Source organism: Parastagonospora nodorum (genome assembly GCF_000146915.1).
Source record: "Parastagonospora nodorum SN15 chromosome Unknown scaffold_28, whole genome shotgun sequence".
NCBI lineage: Eukaryota > Fungi > Ascomycota > Dothideomycetes > Pleosporales > Phaeosphaeriaceae > Parastagonospora > Parastagonospora nodorum.
Genome location: NW_001884576.1, coordinates 2,693 through 22,188, shown reverse-complemented (window position 1 = coordinate 22,188; position 19,496 = coordinate 2,693). Strand labels below are relative to the sequence as shown.

Genomic DNA, 19,496 nt, shown 5'->3' with positions numbered 1-19,496 from the left:
GGACTGCTTGTGCGCAATCCCCTCGATCGTAGCGCCGATAAGGTGCGCATCCAAAATTGAAGGAGGAAGCGGTCCTGTGGTACAGCCTACTTGAAGTTCAGAACCTTCAATGCGGGCCTGCGCAGCGGATGTGCTTCAGTATTACTGCACTCGATTAGCTCCCACAGCCTACCACATCATGTTCAACAACAGCACGTCACAAAACATAGTCATCCAAACTGACCAATCTCGGCTCACTGAAGATGAGATAAAAGTACTTCAACGTCTCCGCCATCCAGAGACTTTCGCACTCGTCCAGCTTCTCCGTCGTCTTGCCTTCCGGTATCGTGACGTCCGCGATGGCCGAGTGCGCGTACTCGGCATACGTCGCGTTGTTGACGGCTTCAAACATGCGCCACGCTGCGTCTTGAAGCGTGGGATCGCCTGTGATGCGGTAGAGGATGAAGACTGATTCGATAGCCTCGGGTCTGAAGAACGGCATGTCAGTAAGCTTTCAAAATACTCCATGACGGAAAAGTAGGTTACCTCAACAAAAAGCGTGGATCCTCAATGCTCGTAAACCCCGGCTGCAATCCCGCCGACTCAATCAGTTCCCTCACATCCGATCCTTCAACGTACTCAATCGACGAACTCTTCTTCAACACCTCGTGCCAACGGTCAGTGCTCCATTTGCAATCTTCCTCGCCCTTGCACGGAATCGTCTTGAACGTCTCGGGCATGACGCCAGTAGGCATCGAATCATATGCCCAAATACACCCATCGACGAGTTTCCGCGCAACATCCATATCTTCCGTGCGATTGAATATCTTCGCGCCGAGAGCTACCATGCCGCCAGCGAAGCAGGTTAGGTGCTGGCCTTCGGGGTCCAACTTGACGGTACCCAGCGTGCTCGTGCGCACAGTGCCGGAGATCAGGATGTTCTGATTCTGCGGTATCAACGGGCGGAAGAATAAATGCTCTTTGGCGGGCTTCATAGCGCCTTCGTAGAGGCGTCGGTACTGATCGTTCAGTCCACCTAGCAGGAGATACTGCTTGGGAAAATACTCGTATAGGGAATCACTCATGCCGCCGAAAGTAAATGTGTCGCCGTCGAATTTCTCGTCGAGGGGGTTGATGAGAACGGGGAAGAGGCCTGGGAGGTTTGTGCGGTTCTGGTGCACTTCTAGTATGTCTGTGATTCTGCGGATCGCATCGTAGTATTTGGGCTCGTCGGTGAGCTGGGATAGTCTTGTGAATTCGAGGCTGAGGGAGCCTAGTTCGGCGCTGAGGGATTGGCCGTCGGCTTGCTGGAATTTGTTGGTTGCGCCTCCCTCCCAATCCCAGCGAGAGATGGGCATTCTGTTCGAAGTGTCGAAAGCTGTGTACAGCATATCTCCGAGCTCTGTAGCATGCACCAGAAGGGAATGATGCTTGCCGTTACTCAGGTCATGCGCGCTCAACAATCCTCCAAGAAACCTTATGGTCGTTTCGAAGACGTTCAGGCGCTGCAAGCCTGAGGTCGTGAAATCGATTTTCTTGACTGCTTTCACAGCCTCGTCGAATTCCTCTTCAAGTCCCATTATAACCAAGGTGTCCAACGTGTCGACCAGCGTTGCGCCGCGTTGCCCAAAGCCATTTTTAAACCCTCCTGTTACTGGCGTAACCTCGTCCTGGAGCCATGCATATTTCTTGTATCCATTCCATGTATGCAAGAATGCTTCCTTTACTGCAGCCTGCCGCTGCAGTCTCTGCTCCTTATTGTGGCTCGTCTCGACTCCGAACGCGTGTTGTATCTTCGGTATAGCGACGGGTTCGCCGGTGGGTAGTGGGGCTATTGAGGAGACAGGATGTCGCAGCGGAATGTCTTTCCACTTGACAGGATTCTCAATCAACTGAGACGATGTGAAGGTCGGCGAAGGGAACTCATAGCGAGGCCGCAGCTGCTGAAACGCAAGGAACACGAACGTCGTGGTAACGCAAAGTACAACAATACGTCGGAGTGTAAGACCCATCATAGCTAAATGATACGTCTAAAAGTTCGATAATAGTCTATAGCCTATAAGACATTGGTAGGGCTCATGAGAAGTCCTTGAAGGTGAGAGCCGCCGTCTGCGCCGTGGGAAGGAAACAGCGCGAAAAGCTCTAAACGGTGTCGCAAGAATGATGCTCGCCAAACTCAAGAAGTCTTAGAATCCAAACGCCAAAATATTTATACAGCGAAAAGAAAGTCACAGTTGTGAAGTGAGAAAGGGGATGTTGAATACATGGATGATGACCTCAGACCTCGAGGACGCGCAACGAAGGGACAGAGACGCCGAAGTCAGGGTCCACCCTTGCGCCGATCAAAAGTCGCGTCGCAACATTCCGAACAAAGTGCTGCTATCAGTCACTTATCCGCGCCAACACAAGACTTTTCTTTCCCATATCCGTCATCCTGATCGCATCATACATAGTGATCAAAGTAGAAAATTATTTCCTCCTTCCTGAACGCCCAGAATCCCCACCCGGCGTACCATCGTTATTCGCATAGCAGGAACGGAAGATGAAGTACAGCGGGTGAGTACTTCGCGATTTTACAATAAATGAAAAACTATGCTTCCATAGGATGCCTTTGCGATCGAATCCACTGTATGATTACCCCTTAAAGAGCCAGTATTGACGTGAGTATACAGCCTCTATTTCGTCAATAACCCCTCCATGAACCTCGAAGCTGCGGTCAACACAGTCAATACCTTAGTACAGGGTATCGAAAGCAGCTACCAGACTGCGACACGCCAGACACCATGGATGCTCCAGTACAGACTGTTCCGCGACACAATACCACCAGGCAACACCCCAGCCACGGATGCTGAGGGCAAGTCAAAGCCTTTTGCGCATACCCTCCAACATTTCCTTCAACTCTCGACTATCGACCCGAATCGTGCTTATATATGCGTTCAGCCGCCCAATGGCACGAGTACCGTCACAGCCATCCCATACCGCCAACAAGAACCCCTCGCACTGCTATTGAGACATCAATTCTCGGCGTTATGGCAACCACGCCAGGTTCTTACCATTCCGCAGGGCACAGCATATAATGTTGGGTTATTCACAGTACAAATAGGGGAACTACGATTAACCCGGGAAGGGCCGCAGTCTGGTGGCATACAGTCCCCAGGTGTGTTCATCTGCATCAGCACAACTGTAGATGGAGGCGATCCAGACGAGGCCCAGGGCCACACGGACGATGGGGAAGATGAGATCGACTTTGAATATGCACAAGCTGTTATTCGCGAGTGTTGGAGTAGAATCAAGGCCAATCGAGACCTCGGGAAATCGGAAACTAGAGAGGTCATGATGGCCCCGGAAAATCTCAAGAAACAGCAGAAGGAAGCCTCTGTCCGCATGTGGTGCGAGGGCCTTCGTTTGAGGGGCTGAGCTCAAACATGAACCTAACTCTCGAAGCTCTCAAATCAGACGAAATTCGACCATGGTGCCGGAGCGTCCGAGTGGGAACACAGGTTCTGTGTCTAGCCGAAGTCGCATCGGAACCTCGGTTTCATTCACGCATCATTGAGCACAAGACAGGAAGAAGATTGGATATCATTGATGGGAAGAAAGAGGGAGGCCACTCTCATGGCGTGCTAGCACCAAGCTCTGCGATGATGATCTCTGCCGCCTTCTCGCCAATTACCAACGCGGTGTTGTTGGTGTTAGCACCCACGTTTGCTGGTGCAATACTCAAATCCGCGAGCTTCAAGCCTTTCACGCCTATAGAGCATTCAAGCTCGGGTCGACAACACCATCTTCCTCGAATGGTGCCATCTTGCAAGTAGCCATGGAGTGCCAAGTGGTGTTGACGTTCTCGCGCAACCACTGCTCGATCGCTGCATCGTCCTCCTTGCTGTACACAATATCCTTGATTTCACTAAGTGGCTCAGAAAGCTCAACGACAGCGGCAGCTGATCCCTCTGGGAACTTGGGATGACCGGCTGCGAGTTCGCCGCGGTAGTACTTGGCACGGCGCACGATCTCACGCTGCTTCTTGTACGCCCACATTTGCTTCTTCAGGTCGATGTCATGTGCATCGTTGAAGAAACCGACATCGAAATCGAGAGGGTCGTCCAACTTCGAGCCAGTGATGTGCATATGTCCTCGCGAGTATGGGTACGCAGTGTATGTACCAGTTGTGATGTACTGGCCGGCGGGGACAGATGCTGGGTCGCCAAGGAAGCTGTATAATGTCAGACTTGTAAGAGATGGGTGGTGGAACAGAACTTACCACTGAATCACACCACAGAGCATAAGTGGTCGGTTTGGGATATCTTTGAAATCCTTGTCCCAGGCCTGCCTGAACTCTGGACCTAGAGCAGTGACTTCCTCCTCAGTTGGCCGCAGCTTCGACGAGATATCAATTGCGTTCCAACCAAGAACTTTGTACCATTGTTCTTGATCAATTCGGTAGCATCAACGCGGCCGCTCAGGATGCGATCAATTGTCTGGTCTGGCTCAAGGCTTGTCCGGTATGGGTACAACAGCAGGTGATGATCTTGGTAGTCTTTGCCAACACCTCGTAGTTCCTCTACAACAGGAACACCTGCGCGTGCGAGGATCTTTGAATCTCCAAGACCGGAACGCTCTAGAACGGGCGGTGTTCCACAAGCACCGCAGGTCACAACGACGAGCTTTCGTGCTTTGACGCTCTTTACGGGATGTCCAGTCAGACCGATGACAGCCTGGAACTCTGGATTCGGTGTGTATTCGACACCTACGGCGCGCTTGGTCTCATCGAACAATACTCGTACCACCTTGGACTCGACTAGAACGTGCAGATTCGGGTGTTGGCCATCCTCAAGCTTGGGGTGAAGATATTGATGCGCTGTGTCCTGGCGCTTGCCCTCGGGCGAGACGTATCGCAGCCATCTCTCGAAACCGTTGTTCGCATCAAGAGTCTGCAAATCTGAGATCTCAGGTACACCGTATCCTGCAGCTGCCTGCATGAAGTCGTCTTCGGCTGTCTTGGCTCTGAATCCACCGTCGGATACATTGATTGGACCGTCATACCCGTGGTGCTCCTTCTTTCCGGGTCCATGGTAGGTTTCGAGCTACCCATTATCAGCAAAAGTACATGAGATGATGCGGGGTGATCAGCGATCAGCATACCTTCTTCAGATGCGGCCACATCTCGTCCGCTGTCCAGCCCTCGGTCTTCCAGCTGTCGAAATCGCTACGTTGAGCTCTTGTGTACATCATGAAGTTGATGGAACTACCTCCACCAAGTGTACCTCCGCATGGTACGATCGGCTCTCTGTCTGCAAGCTGGGGCGCCTTATTGCCCTTGTAGAACAGCGCTGTCTTTGCTGTGGGCTGCAGGTTCTGGAGGTAGAAAACAGGGTTGACGATGTGTGGTACATCTTTATTATTGGCTCCCTGTTCGATGACCAAGACACTGAGGTTTGGAGAGTGCTCAGCAATGCGTGATGCAATGATGCAACCTGCAGTACCACCTATCATGCGGTGTCAGTGAGGTTTCGATCTTAAAGCAGAGGGGAAGACATACCTCCGGCAATGATGATGTCCACCTCATCGATGCCATCCGCCAATTTGTTTTGAAGACCCATGATGTCCAGTCACAAATCCTTCGCTTGAGTGAGGGTATACGCAGCAATACAATATTAAGATTGAACTGCAACAAAGATCTATCAGACCCCTGCGACCATCGAGCACATCTTATACCCCCGCATCGTGTACCTGCGCCACGCTTCTTCACGTGTCCCGCCAAATAGGAACTACGCTAAGCCAACGCAGCATGCTCAGCGCTCCATTCTGGGCCTGCAGCGAATCCACTCGGGCGTCTGTTGCATGTCTTGATTTGTTTGCCCCGGTGCTCTACACTAGCCTAGCGGAACTCCTTCCAAGTCTAGTTTTCCCCGCATTGTAGTGGCTTCAGGGTAACTTCAACGAGTCTGGATCAATTGTTATTCGGTGTTTCGAGACCGTCAAGAAAGCACTGGCCAATCAAACGTCTCTGTTCTAGGCACCTTGATGCACCATGCGGTCCGGTTCCGCACAGGTGCTCAATGTGGGAATTAGCCGATGTTCACCGTGCCTCTTGTTGTTTCGGCTGTGTAGCTGTGCAGCTCTATCAACTTGACTTCCCCGCATTTTCGGCTCACGACCAGATCCGAAAGGCGTCGATCTCGCGGCTGTCCGAAAGCACGTGGCTTTTCGTGGCGTGCATGTCAAGTATGGGTGGTTTACTCGCATCATCATCTGCTATGTTGAGCTCAAGCGCCTCAGAGAAGTCGTTTCGGGGCGTTGTGGTGAAGGAACATGGAGTACCTCAGCGCACCGTACTTCTCATTCGCAACACGAGGGTGGAAACGGACTTCAATTGAGATGATCAGTGAATCGGAAGAAGGTCAAGTGAGGCCTACGCAAGCATCATCCTCGAGAGAGAATGCCGTCGTCCGGACTGGCAGACTGACGGTACGTCTGTTGCCAAACGATATGTATAGTGGCAATAGACTGCATGTAGCGTTTGAACCTGCCTGTGTGATGACCCGACCAGTTGCATCTGGAAGAAATCTTAAAACCTTAGGATAAACAGACTCACCATGAGATATTGCTCGCTTCATGAAGATCAGTACACCTCTCTGTGTTCTTTGTGCGGAGAGCGCACGAAGATAAGGCCATGCTAATAACCTTTCGGAAGCGGTCAGAAACGTATTTGACAAAGGTTCGCCGATGATCTTATCTATCTCCTATTCCCCTTATCAGGAGATGCGAGCTGGGCATGATTTGAGCTCAAAATCAGTGAGCGTATCTCAAGGTTGCGATTCGTGGCGGAATTTGAGCGATGCGATTGGCCACAAATGGCCGCTAGACTTCTGGTGTGGAGTGGCAGTTTCCTTCACTTCACCTCACTCCTTAGTTCTTTACACTTCGTAAAATCAAATGTAGCGAAGGGAATGGGTGAATTTGAATGATATATGAGCTCTCGTCGAAATTCTAGACAGAGTGACACAGCTATGCAACATCCATCAAGTTTACGGTGGGTTCCGATTGGTACACCAGCATGGAGTGCACATTAAAGCAAAGCGTTCGCTAACGAGGGAAGGAGATTCGTATCTCTTATCTACATCTCACCAAAGCGACAATGGTCGCATGTTATGGACTCTTGAAATTGATCTTGGCTAGTCGTTCCTACTTGCCGCATTCGGAAGCCCCAGACGTTTGCGAAGGACGGGCACTATGACTTAGTGCCCATGGCCAAGTGCGGGGAGTGGATAGCCAGTAAAGAGATTAAGAGAGCTGCGATAGGCTCGATATGGTCGCATACTCGCGATGGCTTCCTCTATCTAGGGTCGAATATGAGAACGATGGCGCATACTTGGAAGTCGCGAGGGCGCATGACCTCGTAGCCAAGTGGCTCGCATCTATAAGACGGGCTGCTAGCGTTTCCCTAGACTTGAGAACTGATATAAAATTTTCGAAATACATCAAGGTTACTGCGACATATTCAACACAATGGCAGCAACACGCTCACTCAACTATTTCAATTTCAACGCGGCGGCAGCAAAGGATGCCACGTTGGAAAAGCAAAGCCCCGTGCGTGCTCTTCCATCATCATGGTACAGCTCTCAAGCCATGTACGAGATGGAACGCCGTGCCATCTTCTCCCTGTCGGTGGCTATTCATCACACACAGCTCGCGTGTCAAGAACGCTGGTGATTGGGTCCGCTACAACGTTGCAGGGTACGACTTCATCATTACCAAGGATCGAACAGGTGGCATAAATACATTCCACAATGTGTGCCGTCATCGAGCCTTTAGTGTCATAGAGGAGGGATCGTCTGGCAATTCCAAAATCCTGGCGTGCAGGTACCATGGATGGTCGTATGGCATGAACGGCAAGCTTGCCAAGGCGCCAGGATACCAAAACTTGGAGATGGACAAAGATCAGAATGGGCTCTTCCCGATTCATACACACATTGATCGCAATGGGTTCATCTGGATCAACATGGATGCAAAGGAGACACCGGAGGTGTAGTTGGAGGAGCACTTCGAAAACGTTGATATCCAGAAGCGTTACACTGACTCGAATATCAACTTCGACGAATACGAGCTTGAATACACTTACGATCTAGAAGGTGAAAAAGCCTGACTTAGCCGTCGCGAAAACATTTACGCTGACCACTTTTGCAGGCGCCTACAACTGGAAGATTCTCGCCGACAACTTCAACGAGTGCTACCACTGTCCCACCACACACACCGACGTCCCCACCTTCCTCAACCTCGAAACCTTCGACAGCGACCTCAAAGGCGGACATATCCAGCACTATTGCGAACCGACCGAAGACCAAGTCAAACTTGGCAACTACACACACAGTACCTACTACTTTCCCGTCTCGTCCATGGTTGCTGCGTAAGTCCATTACCCGTTCAGTTGCCTTTACTTTACATCCTAACCTCGCCGTAGCCGCCACTTCATGATGATACAGAAATTTTTGCCATCCTCGCCCACCTCATGCCAGATGTCGTACGAAATCTACCGCAAGAAAGGATCCAGCGACGAAGACTTCCGCCGCATCGCTGACGTTTATGAGCGTGTAATGAGTGAGGACAAGACCTTGTGTGAATTAGCGCAGAAGAACCTTGTCAGCGGAGTTTTTGTCAATGGCCAGTTGCATCCAAAATTCGAAAAAGGTCCGCTTTTCTTCCAGAACAATGTTAGGCAGATGATCACCGAACACTATGAGAAAGAGAAGAAAGAGGGTAAGGAGATTTGGCCCGCGAAACACACACCGACCGAGAATGCAAGCATAAGCAATCAAGATGAGGAAATCTGCAGAGACATTGAGTGTGGGACCGGGGGCCAGAAGGAGGTATTGGCTTGGTAGGGATTTGTATCGAAGGTCGGGTCCAGGCGTTACAAAGAAGATTGTGAATTTGATGTTAGCCTCCTAGCAATATATCATGATGTGTGCTCAATCTCTCTATTTCTGCTTTGAACAATGTCCTGTGTTTGCAGCGCCCGTCAGCAGGCAGTCGTCTCTCGGGACTATTATTGAGATTGAAAGTGTGATTGGGGGCCAAAAGCTAATAAAGTGTTTTTGGGAGGTGAACCTCCAACAAGAAAAGGGGCAATTTGTGAGAGTTGTGCCATTTATGTATCAACTGGGAAGACTTGTGAGGTACGAGCGTCGACAGAGATGAAATTCTCCTTTACAAACACGCTATGTTGAGTGTTGATGAGCTTCTTCGCTCCTGCGCCTCCGCGATAGGTAAGCGCCGCGAACTTGACGCTTGTGCGGCTGAATTTAGCGCTGCAGCCTTATTTCCAGGGCCTGATATTCAGATCTTCAAGCCACCAACATATTTCAAACACTTGAAGACAGATTGTTTTTAACTCGAAGACCAACACTCGCACCTGCAATTGCCGTCACATTTTACAACGAACATAACAGTTCCGTACATGCGTATCTCAAAGTGGCTGTAAGTGTTGTCGTAGGACAGCGGTGCAAGACCGACCGACTGTGTTTGCAATTGTTTATTCGCGCTACACAACGCGCCTTGATGTCTGTACTTGATTGGCGTCCGGGTTTTTTTGCTAGCACACGAAGTTAGCGCTACCAGTGGGGGCCATTGCACAGATGTAGTCTGAAACCCTGCGCCGCAATCCTCTCGGCTTATCCTCACCTCAGCGAACCTTCTCCTTGCGCCTTCGCTCCTCCATCTCTTTCGCTCTACATTTTGACGTTGTCTAGGGCTCGAAATCGCATTTGCAAGCAATATGGCAACCCCGGATTTAGACACCAACCAATGGTACCAAATCTACCTAGGTGAAGACAAGAATGGACAGTCGCTCGTTGGAACGAGTTTGTACACGGGAAGTGGCACCAAAGGCGCCGTCTTTCTGAGTCCTTCAAACACAACCGAGCCGGTGCAGAACTGGCAAATCTTTCCCGTTACCGTCAACGATACAACCGCCTACACTTTGCGCAGTAAAGATAGCGGACCCAACGGCTTCCTTGGTGCGCAATATACTCCAGAGGAAGCAACAGAAGGCAAGACGCGCCCGGCCATGTTTCGAGGCGACGTTGCGAACAACAATGTGTACTGGTCTTTCGGCAGCTGGGGAGACGGGACATGGTTCTTGACCTGTGCAGCGAATGGATCAGATTATCGCATGAACAAGAAGAACAACGGCATCATGGCCATGAGCCCGAATCTTACCGCACCTCAGAATGGACAGAGATACAGCTTCGCGCCCATTGCTAAGATTGATGATGTAAAGTACTCGAGCGTTAATGTAAGCTGATCCAGTCTCCAATTACATCGGGTGATACTGACGTTCGACAGTTAGTCGGTGCGGTCCCCACCAGCAATGCGATCTCCGCGACGTCGTCTGCTAGTCCAGTGCCGACATCAGTATCATCGGCTGCAGCGTCATCGTCAGCAGCGTCATCGTCAGCAGACGCGAAATCGGAAAACGCATCGTCGGGCCTATCTACGGGTGCGAAAGTCGGTATTGGTGCAGCTCTGGGAGGCGCTGCGCTCATCGCGCTTATTTTTCTAAGCTTGTTTTTCTGGAAAAAGCGAAGGCAGCAACCTCAGTACACAGAGCCGCAAGAACTGGCCTATGCACCGGCCACGAAGTACCAGATGTATCAAGATAGCGCCTTGAAGCACGAATTGCCATCACCGGACATAGTCGAAGTGCCTAGTGATGAACGACCTGTTGAGCTGCCTGGACAAATGCCTCAAAGAACAGGACAACATCCCTGAACGGAAGCGAGAATACCAGTTGAACACCCCAGACCAAGCATCCCTGGCAGTTAGTGTCGGTATTTGTCAGTAGGTACGTGCAGTGCAGTGTTGCACAGCGTCTAAGTATTCGGTTATGCACTCCAGATTGTCGAATGAATCCACGCGATTGTCACCGCCAAGCGCTGAGGGAGCATGACACAGAACGCTGGTTGATCAGCCTCCGACCTTGGCACCAAAATCTTTTGTCCATCAAGAGCTTCGAAATCACGGCACCAAATTGATGCCAAGATCTTCATATTACCATGGCTTGCTGTGGGACTTATAGTTGGACAAGAGTAATTGCAAAAAACCCCGGAGCTTAGCAATGTCTATCAGCTTCCGATACAGGGCATTCTACCACCGTGGACGGATATCTGCAGACTGAAATCTGAATAGGACCTGGGCATGACCTGCCAAAAGGCTACCTACGTCCTCAACTTCGCGGGGACGAGAGGCCAGCCATCGGGGTTGGAGGGGTTTGCGGACTTTTGCAAGATTGATAGACCACAATCGCGGGCCGGCTACTCAGGTCGTACGAACTAGCACTCAACCCCTTTGCATCAACAGGCTTAGTCTAAGGCATTTGCGATGTGCGCACACCATTACTCCACAAAAGCAATGTGACAGAATCAACTCCAGGCAACGCCAAGTGTCTCTTCTCGTGTTAGGGGCAATATATAGTGATTTGCGACGCCGGTCGGAGCCATCCGAGATGACTTGGTCTGCCGGCAAAATACCCCTGCATCAACCATGGGGAAATCGGCGGTAATGTAGATTGCCCTGTGAAGATCAGCAACGTGCTAGTCCACCGTCCATGAATTATACGCACAAAAGAACTTCGCCACAATACGCATGGCTGCTAAGTGATCAGTAGAACAGTACTGGGGATGCTCTTTCCGCGACTCTTGAACGTCTTTGTGTATGAATAGAACCCCTTTGCCACATGTAGCAACGAATTCGCCCTTGCACACCAGAGCTAATGTAAAAAGAGTGACTTCTTATTCTCGTGATCGCCCAAGCACTTACTACGCCTTTTTTTCTCCCAAATTAAGCTCAGTCATGGTGTACCTAGGATGTCTCGTCTAAACGGCACGTTCAGAGGATGTCACCTTGGCAATGACGGCAGGTAGGAGAGTTTTTCTCGACTAATATACACCAAATAAAAGTGGTGCTATAGTCTAGTGCTTCAGGGAGACTTTGAGTCAATATTCTCATTAATGTCCGAGGCCTCTTCGTGTTCGACTGTCAGAATCCCTCAATTCCGACGACAACGAATCTACCATCTTTGTCGAGGATCTTTTGCTCATCTGAATCGAGGATCTGACTACCCCACAGTTGAGATGGTTCAGGTTGCTCTATATTGTTCGTTGCATCTGCCGGTCCTATCACACAGTCCGCATATTCCATCACGCACATCTTCCACGTGCTGAGCATACATGTTCTAATAACACACCCATATACAATCACTATCTCTTCTCTCTATCATCACGGTGGCATGCTCCGGAGCCCAGGGTCTGGATGATGTGAGCCTCCCGGAGCAAATCTGACATGGTCGGAGTCGGAGCATATCTGACAAGCTAGCAGTATAAAAGAGACCGGATTCGTCAAGCTACTAGGCGTCACTCGAAGTCGTCTCAAGTGAACGATGAGGGTCCAAACCTCGCTGAGGGCCTTTTGGGCTTTTTCTCTTGCAGTGTCACTATTTTCGATTCTTTGCGCTGCTGACGTTGTTTCCGATCTCGCGACCAAGGGTCGTCCTGCCGTTGACGCTGCGATCGCGAAATCGACAACATGTACCAAGGCAAAGCTGCAAGTGCGTCGAGAATGGTACCGTCCTTCTCCGATCTATGTTACACGACCTTGCTGACATTAACCACTAGGGGCGACACCACCGCGGCTGAGAGGAAAGCGTACATAGCAGCAGTGCAGTGTCTCACCAAAGCACCGTCCAAACTTAGCGCTACACAATATCCAGGTGCAAAGACTCGCTACGATGACTTCGTCGCCATCCACATGAAGAATACGCTGAGTATCCATGGAACCGGCAACTTTCTCTCTTGGCACAGATACTTCACCTACGCGTATGAGCAGGCGCTAGTAATCGAATGTGGGTATAACGGCACACAGCCATACTGGGACTGGGGACGCTACACCGCGCCTGAAACCTCGCCCCTTTTCGATGGTAGCGAGACTAGCATGGGCAGCCAAGGAGAGAAAGTGACGCACAACAGCAATGGTATGAAGCCAGCTGGAAATGGTGGTGGATGCATCGCCAAAGGTCCATTCAAAGACATGAAGGTGAACCTTGGGTACGTTTCTATGTCTCATACACATCTGCATCGCTAATTCGGAAAGACCTTTGGCTGCGTTGAGTGACACCAGCCCTCCTCGTAATCCGCGCCAGGACGGCTACGGCTATAACCCTCGCTGCATCAAGCGTGACATCAGTGGATACTTAGTGCAGCGCGACTCGACACCTGCTAAGACCGCAGCTTTGATCACTAACAGCAAGACCATTGGAACTTTCCAGGACACAATGCAGAGTGGCACTGGTGTGCATCCTGCAGGGCACTTCACCGTGAGTGGTGATCCAGGTAGTGGTAAGTACCCCGGACAACTTGTTCGCAAAGGGATGATGCCTAATGCCACAGCACAGACTTTTACACCTCGCCAGGAGATCCGTACTTTTGGCTTCATCACGCCATGATTGACCGAGTGTGGTGGATCTGGCAGGCGCAAGATTACGCGAACAGACAGCAGGTCATCGCTGGCGGAACATCGATGTTTGGCGGCGGTCGTGCACAGTCGCTGGAGGACAATGTCGACTTGGAGGTGCTGAACGTAAATGGCAAGGTATACAAGATCAAGGAACTGGTCAGCACGGTTGATGGTCCGCTCTGCTATGTTTACGAGTAGCCAGTATGCCACTGGCCTTGACATGAAAGTGCGGGCAGTCAAAACACAACGAATACTATATCTACGTCGATGATTTCATCATTAGCCAGTGTAGATGCAAATGAGAACCGTTGTGAATATAATAGTGATTGAATTGGTCCTCAGATTAGCTCTCCTGCTGTCCTCAGAAAGAACCACAGACGCTTGTCGTCCAGCCAAGCAGCCGAATAGACAAGCATCCAGGCTCCTCAAATCGACTTTGGCTTTAATGCCTCACCTCTATGGCGAAACATCATCACTGAACCTCTTCAATCCACCGTTCGATAGATCTCGGAAAAGAAAACATCCACGTACGCTCAAATCCCAAGCCCGCAACCCCAACGGCGAATCTCCACATTCAAAGGCGCTCGGATTGAAAACTACATTTGATTATCAGCAGCAAGCACGTCCTCCAATCTTGCGAAAGGTAGCACGGCGCTTCAATCCTTTTACTTTTTCCTCAATGCGCAGTGGAGACGGTCAGGGCGGGATCAATGGTGAGTTGGCGACCCAGCAGCTTGCGAAACGCTCTTTGGCATGGTGCAATGACAAAAGTAGCGACATGGCTCATCATGAAAAGATGGCGCACTCCCTCCGCTTTCCGTTCTTGTTTGTCATGCAGTGAGACGCCCGGTTGATTAGACCACGGCGTAACCTTGTGACGTAGGTTTGTCGTTCACTGGGATCTATCATATGTAAGCAACAACATTGAGCGGGTATATGTAAGTACCGCGACTTGCAGCGATGCAAGCGCAATAGCAAATACTTACTCGCAGCGCGGGTCGTGGATGGTGAGAGGAAACTCGTGTCGACGCGAAGATTATCCTAGCGGAGTCGCGCCATCACGGGCCGCGCTAGTGACATAAGCACGCTAATGCCGCATTGAGCAATCTTAGCTCCTGTCAGGATCGTTCACTTGCGATCACGTCACTCTTGTAAGGACATACCAGGAACCCGTTTGTTGTATCTATTCGCTTTGAGAGACAGAGTCTGCTTCTATTAGATGCCTCGGACAGATGATCTTTGCTAGCCAAAGACAATATCCTGCCGCACCTGCAACTCTAAGTTACGAAGCTCCCGTTTCAGGACCGAGAATAGCCTTTCTGCTTTCATGTTGATCTTGTATAGACTGAATCTCCAAAACGAGCTTTGCTGATATGACACGATATAGCCATGGCAAGTTGTCGACCGACGCATGAGTACAAGCCTGAGCAAATGACCCTTCGTCTCAGCTCTTTTGTGTAGTACTGAACATCTCCCCGCACTCGATTCATCGCACATCTAATATATGTATCGTCTGATTATACTGGTATTATATGAATCTTTCATTAGTGTATTAGATTAAGCGACGAATACTTGATCATCGGCAATCTCATCTTTGATGTTGTAAAGTCTTCCAACCCTCAACTACTCTGGCCTTATCTTCTGGGGTTGCGCTGTCGAAGTCAACGAGACTTTGTCTGAGTCGAATCAGATAGATCTCGGCTTGGAGAGATGTGAGGCGGTGTTTATTAATCTCCCGCTCGATGCCCTTAAGGGTGTATCCGGGAAGACCCCAGCATGCTGTATTTCATTGTCAGCTCAACAAAAAACTCGCAACGAGCTCTATGGGTGAACATACCAGCCATAACGTGACACCATAATCCACCCAGACCTCGTCCTACGCCTCTCACAGCACCAAGTGGTCCTTCTCTCTTAGCACCAATGTATGGATGCCACACTATGCTGCCGACTCCCTCACCGAGCCCGAAGACGAATTCCTGCCGAAATGTGAGCTAAATGTCTGGCGCCACGGCTGATGACACTGACTTTGCCGGCAACGCCTAAGCCACTTCCTATGCCAGTGATTTCATCTCTTCTTCGATGAGGCTCGTTAGTGATCGTGTAGGACGGAAAATTCCGGAAGCCGTTAGCGACATTGTAGAAGAATGCGACCGGTGCTGTTGCAAGTTGTGAGATCGAAGTTGAGTGACAAGCGTTGCAGCACTTACCTCGCAAGCTCGTTCTCGACACGTCCACTGTATATTGCGCAGCTGCACTTGTAATCTGACGTGCCCTTCCCTGTTTGGAATTCTTGGCGCAATTTTGAGATCGTAGTTTCACAAACAACATAGACTGGCCGCCTGGTGGTTTTCTTAAATTGTCGTTTAGATCGTCCTCGAATCTCTTCTTTGCCATTCTCTGGGCCATGTTCTCGAGTTGTCCGGAGCTGGGCGTGTCGGGTTTGGGTTGCACATCGGATTCATGACTTTCGGAAGACTTCGCAGTTGCTGTTGGACGTCCACTTTCGCTCTTATCAGGTCGCCGAAGGCGGTCAGAAAAGTCCGTGGTGTTCGTTCCTAGGGTAGCAGCAAAACCGGCAACAGCAGCTACTGCTCCAACTAGAGGCCCTTCTGCGCCCTCATGTACATCTAAATCCATCAGCGATTATGTTCCACGTATGTTGCAACATCGATCTTACACCAGCGTCTATGACGGAGCCTGAATAATTAGCTTGGACTACTCGGAGGGCTTTCCAACCACTTACAAACGTAAATGTCTCGGGTGGATCGAGCCATCCTTTACAAGAACGCACGCTGCGAGACTGCAGAGATGTGCACCTGTTTTCTTATCACGCCATACGGCTAAACGTTCCGGACAGACATGACATCTCATCTTGTCAATATCCAGGTTCTGCTCGAATGCCTCCACGGTCGCTGCAGCACCGTCTTCCTTGGCTATCTGAGCCGCCATTTCTTGCACGGCTATCTTAACCTCGTCTCGAAGCGCAAACTTTATGCTAGCTGCAAGACTCTCGGCAGTCATTTGTTTGAACGGAACCGGCTTTGGACCAGCACCAGCACGAGCGATCATCTGGCCCCAAAACGGCTGGTCGCCGAAGAATGGCACCACGACTGTAGGCACTCCTAGCGCAATGCCTGCTGCTGTTGTACCAGCACCACCGTGATGAACAACACAGGATACACGTTGGAAGAGCCAGTCATGAGGACAGTTTCCAATGAGGTAGACACTGTCGGGTACTTCACCGCCGCCGATGCCGCCCCAACCCTTTGATACAATCGCACGAACTCCTGCCAAGCGGACTGCTTCAAGAATAAGTTCAGTTAACTTCTTTGGGTCGTCCACTACTATCGATCCGAAGCCGATGTAAACAGGGGTTGGGCCTTTCTGGAGAAATGCGGCCAGGTCTTCAGGAGGCGTGTAGGTCGAGCCTTGATCCAAGAACGAGAAACCCGTAACACTAAGATGAGGAGGCCAGTCTGGGGGTCTGGCGATCAAGGATTGAGACCACAGATATGAGTGAGGTACTCGAAGTCGCTGCAATAATTGAAACCCCCACATTGGACTTATCTGCATACGGTGGACATGTCAGTCCAAGCAACACATCTTCGTAATGAAAAATATGACGAGACTTACCGCATCTAACTTGAGAGTCTGTACGCGGAACTTGTTAATGAGGTCTCCAAGCCTGTCTAATGTTAGTAATTCATCTCGTACACCGGATCACCAGCTTGGTGCATCTACATACCCCTGCCACGTCAAAAGCTCCATCACAGCGAAGCTGAAGTAATTCGCCACAGGCTTATCGATGTCTCCATACTCCATGGCGGCGAGCGGATGATGGAAAGCCTTCGTCGGAGACCACGGCATGGTGAAAACAATATGCAAAGGTATGCCAAGCTTTTCGGCGCAATGAATGTGGCCCATAGACGGCGGATTGGCGATAATTACGTCGGCGAGAAACAATTCCTGATGCTGATCTACGTCGATAGCTGTGATCTTTTCCCCCGTCCCATCACCGGCCTCTATACAACTTCGCCAGGTTCCTTCAATGATTTCAGCCATTTCTTTCCGCCTTTTACCAATGTCACCAGCCTTTACGCTCTCTTTGCTAGGTAAAAGGCCCGGATTCTTCACCATGTAGGCCATAAGTGCTTCAGGGTCGCCATTGATTGAGAAGAACTCAAGACCGTTGCTCTCCTGCGAAACAAATCAGCACATTGATCGCTCATTCGCCCCGAAAAAAAAAAGATTAAAACTCACGACAAACTCTTTGAACGCTGGATGCGTACATATCCGTACTCGGTGTCTATGCGGCGCTTCCTGCAGCAATTTTGCGATGGGAATGAATGGCTGAACATCGCCTCTCGAGCCGACAATGTGTATGGCTATGTGCAGTCGCGGAGCGGGCAGTTTTGATTTCTCCCTCCGAAGTCTGTTCGCCTGCTTTAATTTCTTTGCTGCCTCATGAGCAGTTCGCTGCTCCGCATCTTCGAACCAGTGCCGTAGGCTGGTCGGATTTTGGTGGAATTTGACAGCTACTTGTCCGAAGGTGTTCACTCTCCTCGTGGTTTTTGCATCGAGAGCCGCAAACTTGTTGTGGTGCTTGGTGTCCGGTGATAAGAACGACATCGTCGCATTTGGAGTTGGTATGCAGGATGCCGCGGAAAAGGAATACCGTGCATAGACACCAGGCGCCCGGAGACACTAGGCGCCTACTCTAAAACTAAAACGTGTTATTAATACTAACTTTAACACGTTATAACTCTACTACTATAGATCTAATTTAAGCTATAATTAAAGATATTAAATTATATAAGCTAGAAGAACGTTTTACGTATATAGAAGTTGCTATAAAATATAATATTAATTGCATAATATTAAGCTAAAGATATAGAAGCATATAGGCTATAGTAGGCACTTAGCTACTAAATAGATGCAAACTTAGCTTACTATAGAAGTTAGAGCTTATACTATATATTAAAAAACTTACTAAGCAAGGCTTACCTTTTATAAGAGAGATAATTAGAAATTTTATCTTATCTATAGCTAAGAAGAAGGTCTCTAAGCGCTAGGTTTTGCGCTTTATTAGCTAGAATAAAAATAAGCTTATCTTAAAGAGAACTAGCGCTATAGATTATATATATTACTAGGCTAATTTCTATATTAAATATTAAGCTTACTTTAACCTTCTGCATAAGAAGCTTAATAAGTATTATCTTAAAGCTAGTAATATATATAATATAGATAAGAAGAGCTTTCTTATTAGAATTATTAGAATAAGTAAGAGAGTTTTTAGTAAATATTAATAAGATAAGAAGAAAGTTAGAGCATTACTTTAAGATAAATTATATAAATTTTTAACGCTTCTAGCTTATATCTGCGCTAATAGAAGCTTACTGCTACTAAGCTTTATCTACGTATTAACTTAAAGAGTAATTAGATTAAACTAGATAGAGAGAATTACTATAGAGAATTATAACATCTTTATTATATTATCTTAATTAAGTTAGAGTAATAATAATATTAGTTTAGTATAGCTTAAGTAGATATTTAATTACTATATAAAGAATAAACTAAAAAAGTAGTAATTACTTATTCTTAATAGCTATAAATCTTATCTTATCTTTAAGTTTCTTAAGTATTATAACTACTATAGAATTCTTCTAATAGTATTTTCTTCTTATTTAACCTATATGCTATAACTACTAAATATAGTAATATTTAAGCTACTCTTATTAAGCTACTCTAATAAGCTTACTTAGTATCTCTATAATGCCTAGAGCTTTATCTCTATTAAGAAAGAAGACTTTTTCTCTCTTTTCTAGTAAGCTTAGAGCTTATTCTTTAAAGAAAATACTATCTTAAAAGCTTTTAAAGCTACTAGTATATAGCTAACTAATCTAAGAGTTATTCTTAATAGATTTAGAATAATACCTAATAAGAACTCTAGTAAGCTATTCTATCTCTCGCTAAGTAATTAGAATTACCTATAGTAATTAGTATAAGAT

The 19,496-nt window shown here is 48.7% G+C and overlaps 7 protein-coding genes across 7 annotated transcripts; 4 read left to right on the top strand and 3 right to left on the bottom strand.

The window, feature by feature from the left end:
* Positions 1-196: 196 nt before the first annotated feature.
* Positions 197-1,991, bottom strand: SNOG_13704 (hypothetical protein; the record flags this gene model as incomplete). Its single annotated transcript, XM_001803859.1, has 2 exons — positions 197-467; positions 526-1,991. The coding sequence occupies 2 exons, from the start codon at positions 1,989-1,991 to the stop codon at positions 197-199; spliced, it is 1,737 nt and encodes a 578-aa protein (XP_001803911.1).
* Positions 1,992-2,676: 685 nt separating this feature from the next.
* SNOG_13702 (hypothetical protein) lies at positions 2,677-3,396 on the top strand (the record flags this gene model as incomplete). The annotated part of the gene is made up of 1 exon (XM_001803858.1): positions 2,677-3,396. One exon carries the CDS (start codon positions 2,677-2,679, stop codon positions 3,394-3,396), a length of 720 nt encoding a protein of 239 aa, XP_001803910.1.
* Positions 3,397-3,592: 196 nt separating this feature from the next.
* SNOG_13701 (hypothetical protein) lies at positions 3,593-5,579 on the bottom strand (the record flags this gene model as incomplete). The annotated part of the gene is made up of 6 exons (XM_001803857.1): positions 3,593-3,729; positions 3,762-4,192; positions 4,241-4,322; positions 4,400-5,063; positions 5,122-5,453; positions 5,519-5,579. The coding sequence occupies 6 exons, from the start codon at positions 5,577-5,579 to the stop codon at positions 3,593-3,595; spliced, it is 1,707 nt and encodes a 568-aa protein (XP_001803909.1).
* Positions 5,580-7,438: 1,859 nt separating this feature from the next.
* On the top strand, positions 7,439-8,766 carry SNOG_13700 (hypothetical protein). Its single transcript, XM_001803856.1, has 4 exons — positions 7,439-7,716; positions 7,893-8,111; positions 8,167-8,386; positions 8,441-8,766. Exons 1-2 carry the CDS (start codon positions 7,544-7,546, stop codon positions 7,954-7,956), a joined length of 237 nt encoding a protein of 78 aa, XP_001803908.1. The 5' UTR covers positions 7,439-7,543; the 3' UTR covers positions 7,957-8,111; positions 8,167-8,386; positions 8,441-8,766.
* A 988-nt stretch (positions 8,767-9,754) lies between these two features.
* On the top strand, positions 9,755-10,282 carry SNOG_13699 (hypothetical protein; the record flags this gene model as incomplete). Its single annotated transcript, XM_001803855.1, has 1 exon — positions 9,755-10,282. One exon carries the CDS (start codon positions 9,755-9,757, stop codon positions 10,280-10,282), a length of 528 nt encoding a protein of 175 aa, XP_001803907.1.
* Positions 10,283-12,561: 2,279 nt separating this feature from the next.
* Positions 12,562-13,686, top strand: SNOG_13698 (hypothetical protein; the record flags this gene model as incomplete). Its single annotated transcript, XM_001803854.1, has 3 exons — positions 12,562-13,068; positions 13,175-13,370; positions 13,427-13,686. The coding sequence occupies 3 exons, from the start codon at positions 12,562-12,564 to the stop codon at positions 13,684-13,686; spliced, it is 963 nt and encodes a 320-aa protein (XP_001803906.1).
* Positions 13,687-16,227: 2,541 nt separating this feature from the next.
* SNOG_13697 (hypothetical protein) lies at positions 16,228-17,355 on the bottom strand (the record flags this gene model as incomplete). Its single annotated transcript, XM_001803853.1, has 3 exons — positions 16,228-17,022; positions 17,122-17,173; positions 17,234-17,355. The coding sequence occupies 3 exons, from the start codon at positions 17,353-17,355 to the stop codon at positions 16,228-16,230; spliced, it is 969 nt and encodes a 322-aa protein (XP_001803905.1).
* Between the last annotated feature and the right edge of the window lie 2,141 nt (positions 17,356-19,496).

Coding starts and splice junctions, on each gene's coding strand:
- SNOG_13700 (XM_001803856.1), top strand. CDS start 7,544: ATGCCACGTTGGAAAAGCAAAGCCCCGTGCGTGCTCTTCCATCATCAT. Junction 7,717..7,892: donor GTCCGCTACAACGTTGCAGG/GTACGACTTCAT, acceptor CCAAGGCGCCAG/GATACCAAAACTTGGAGATG.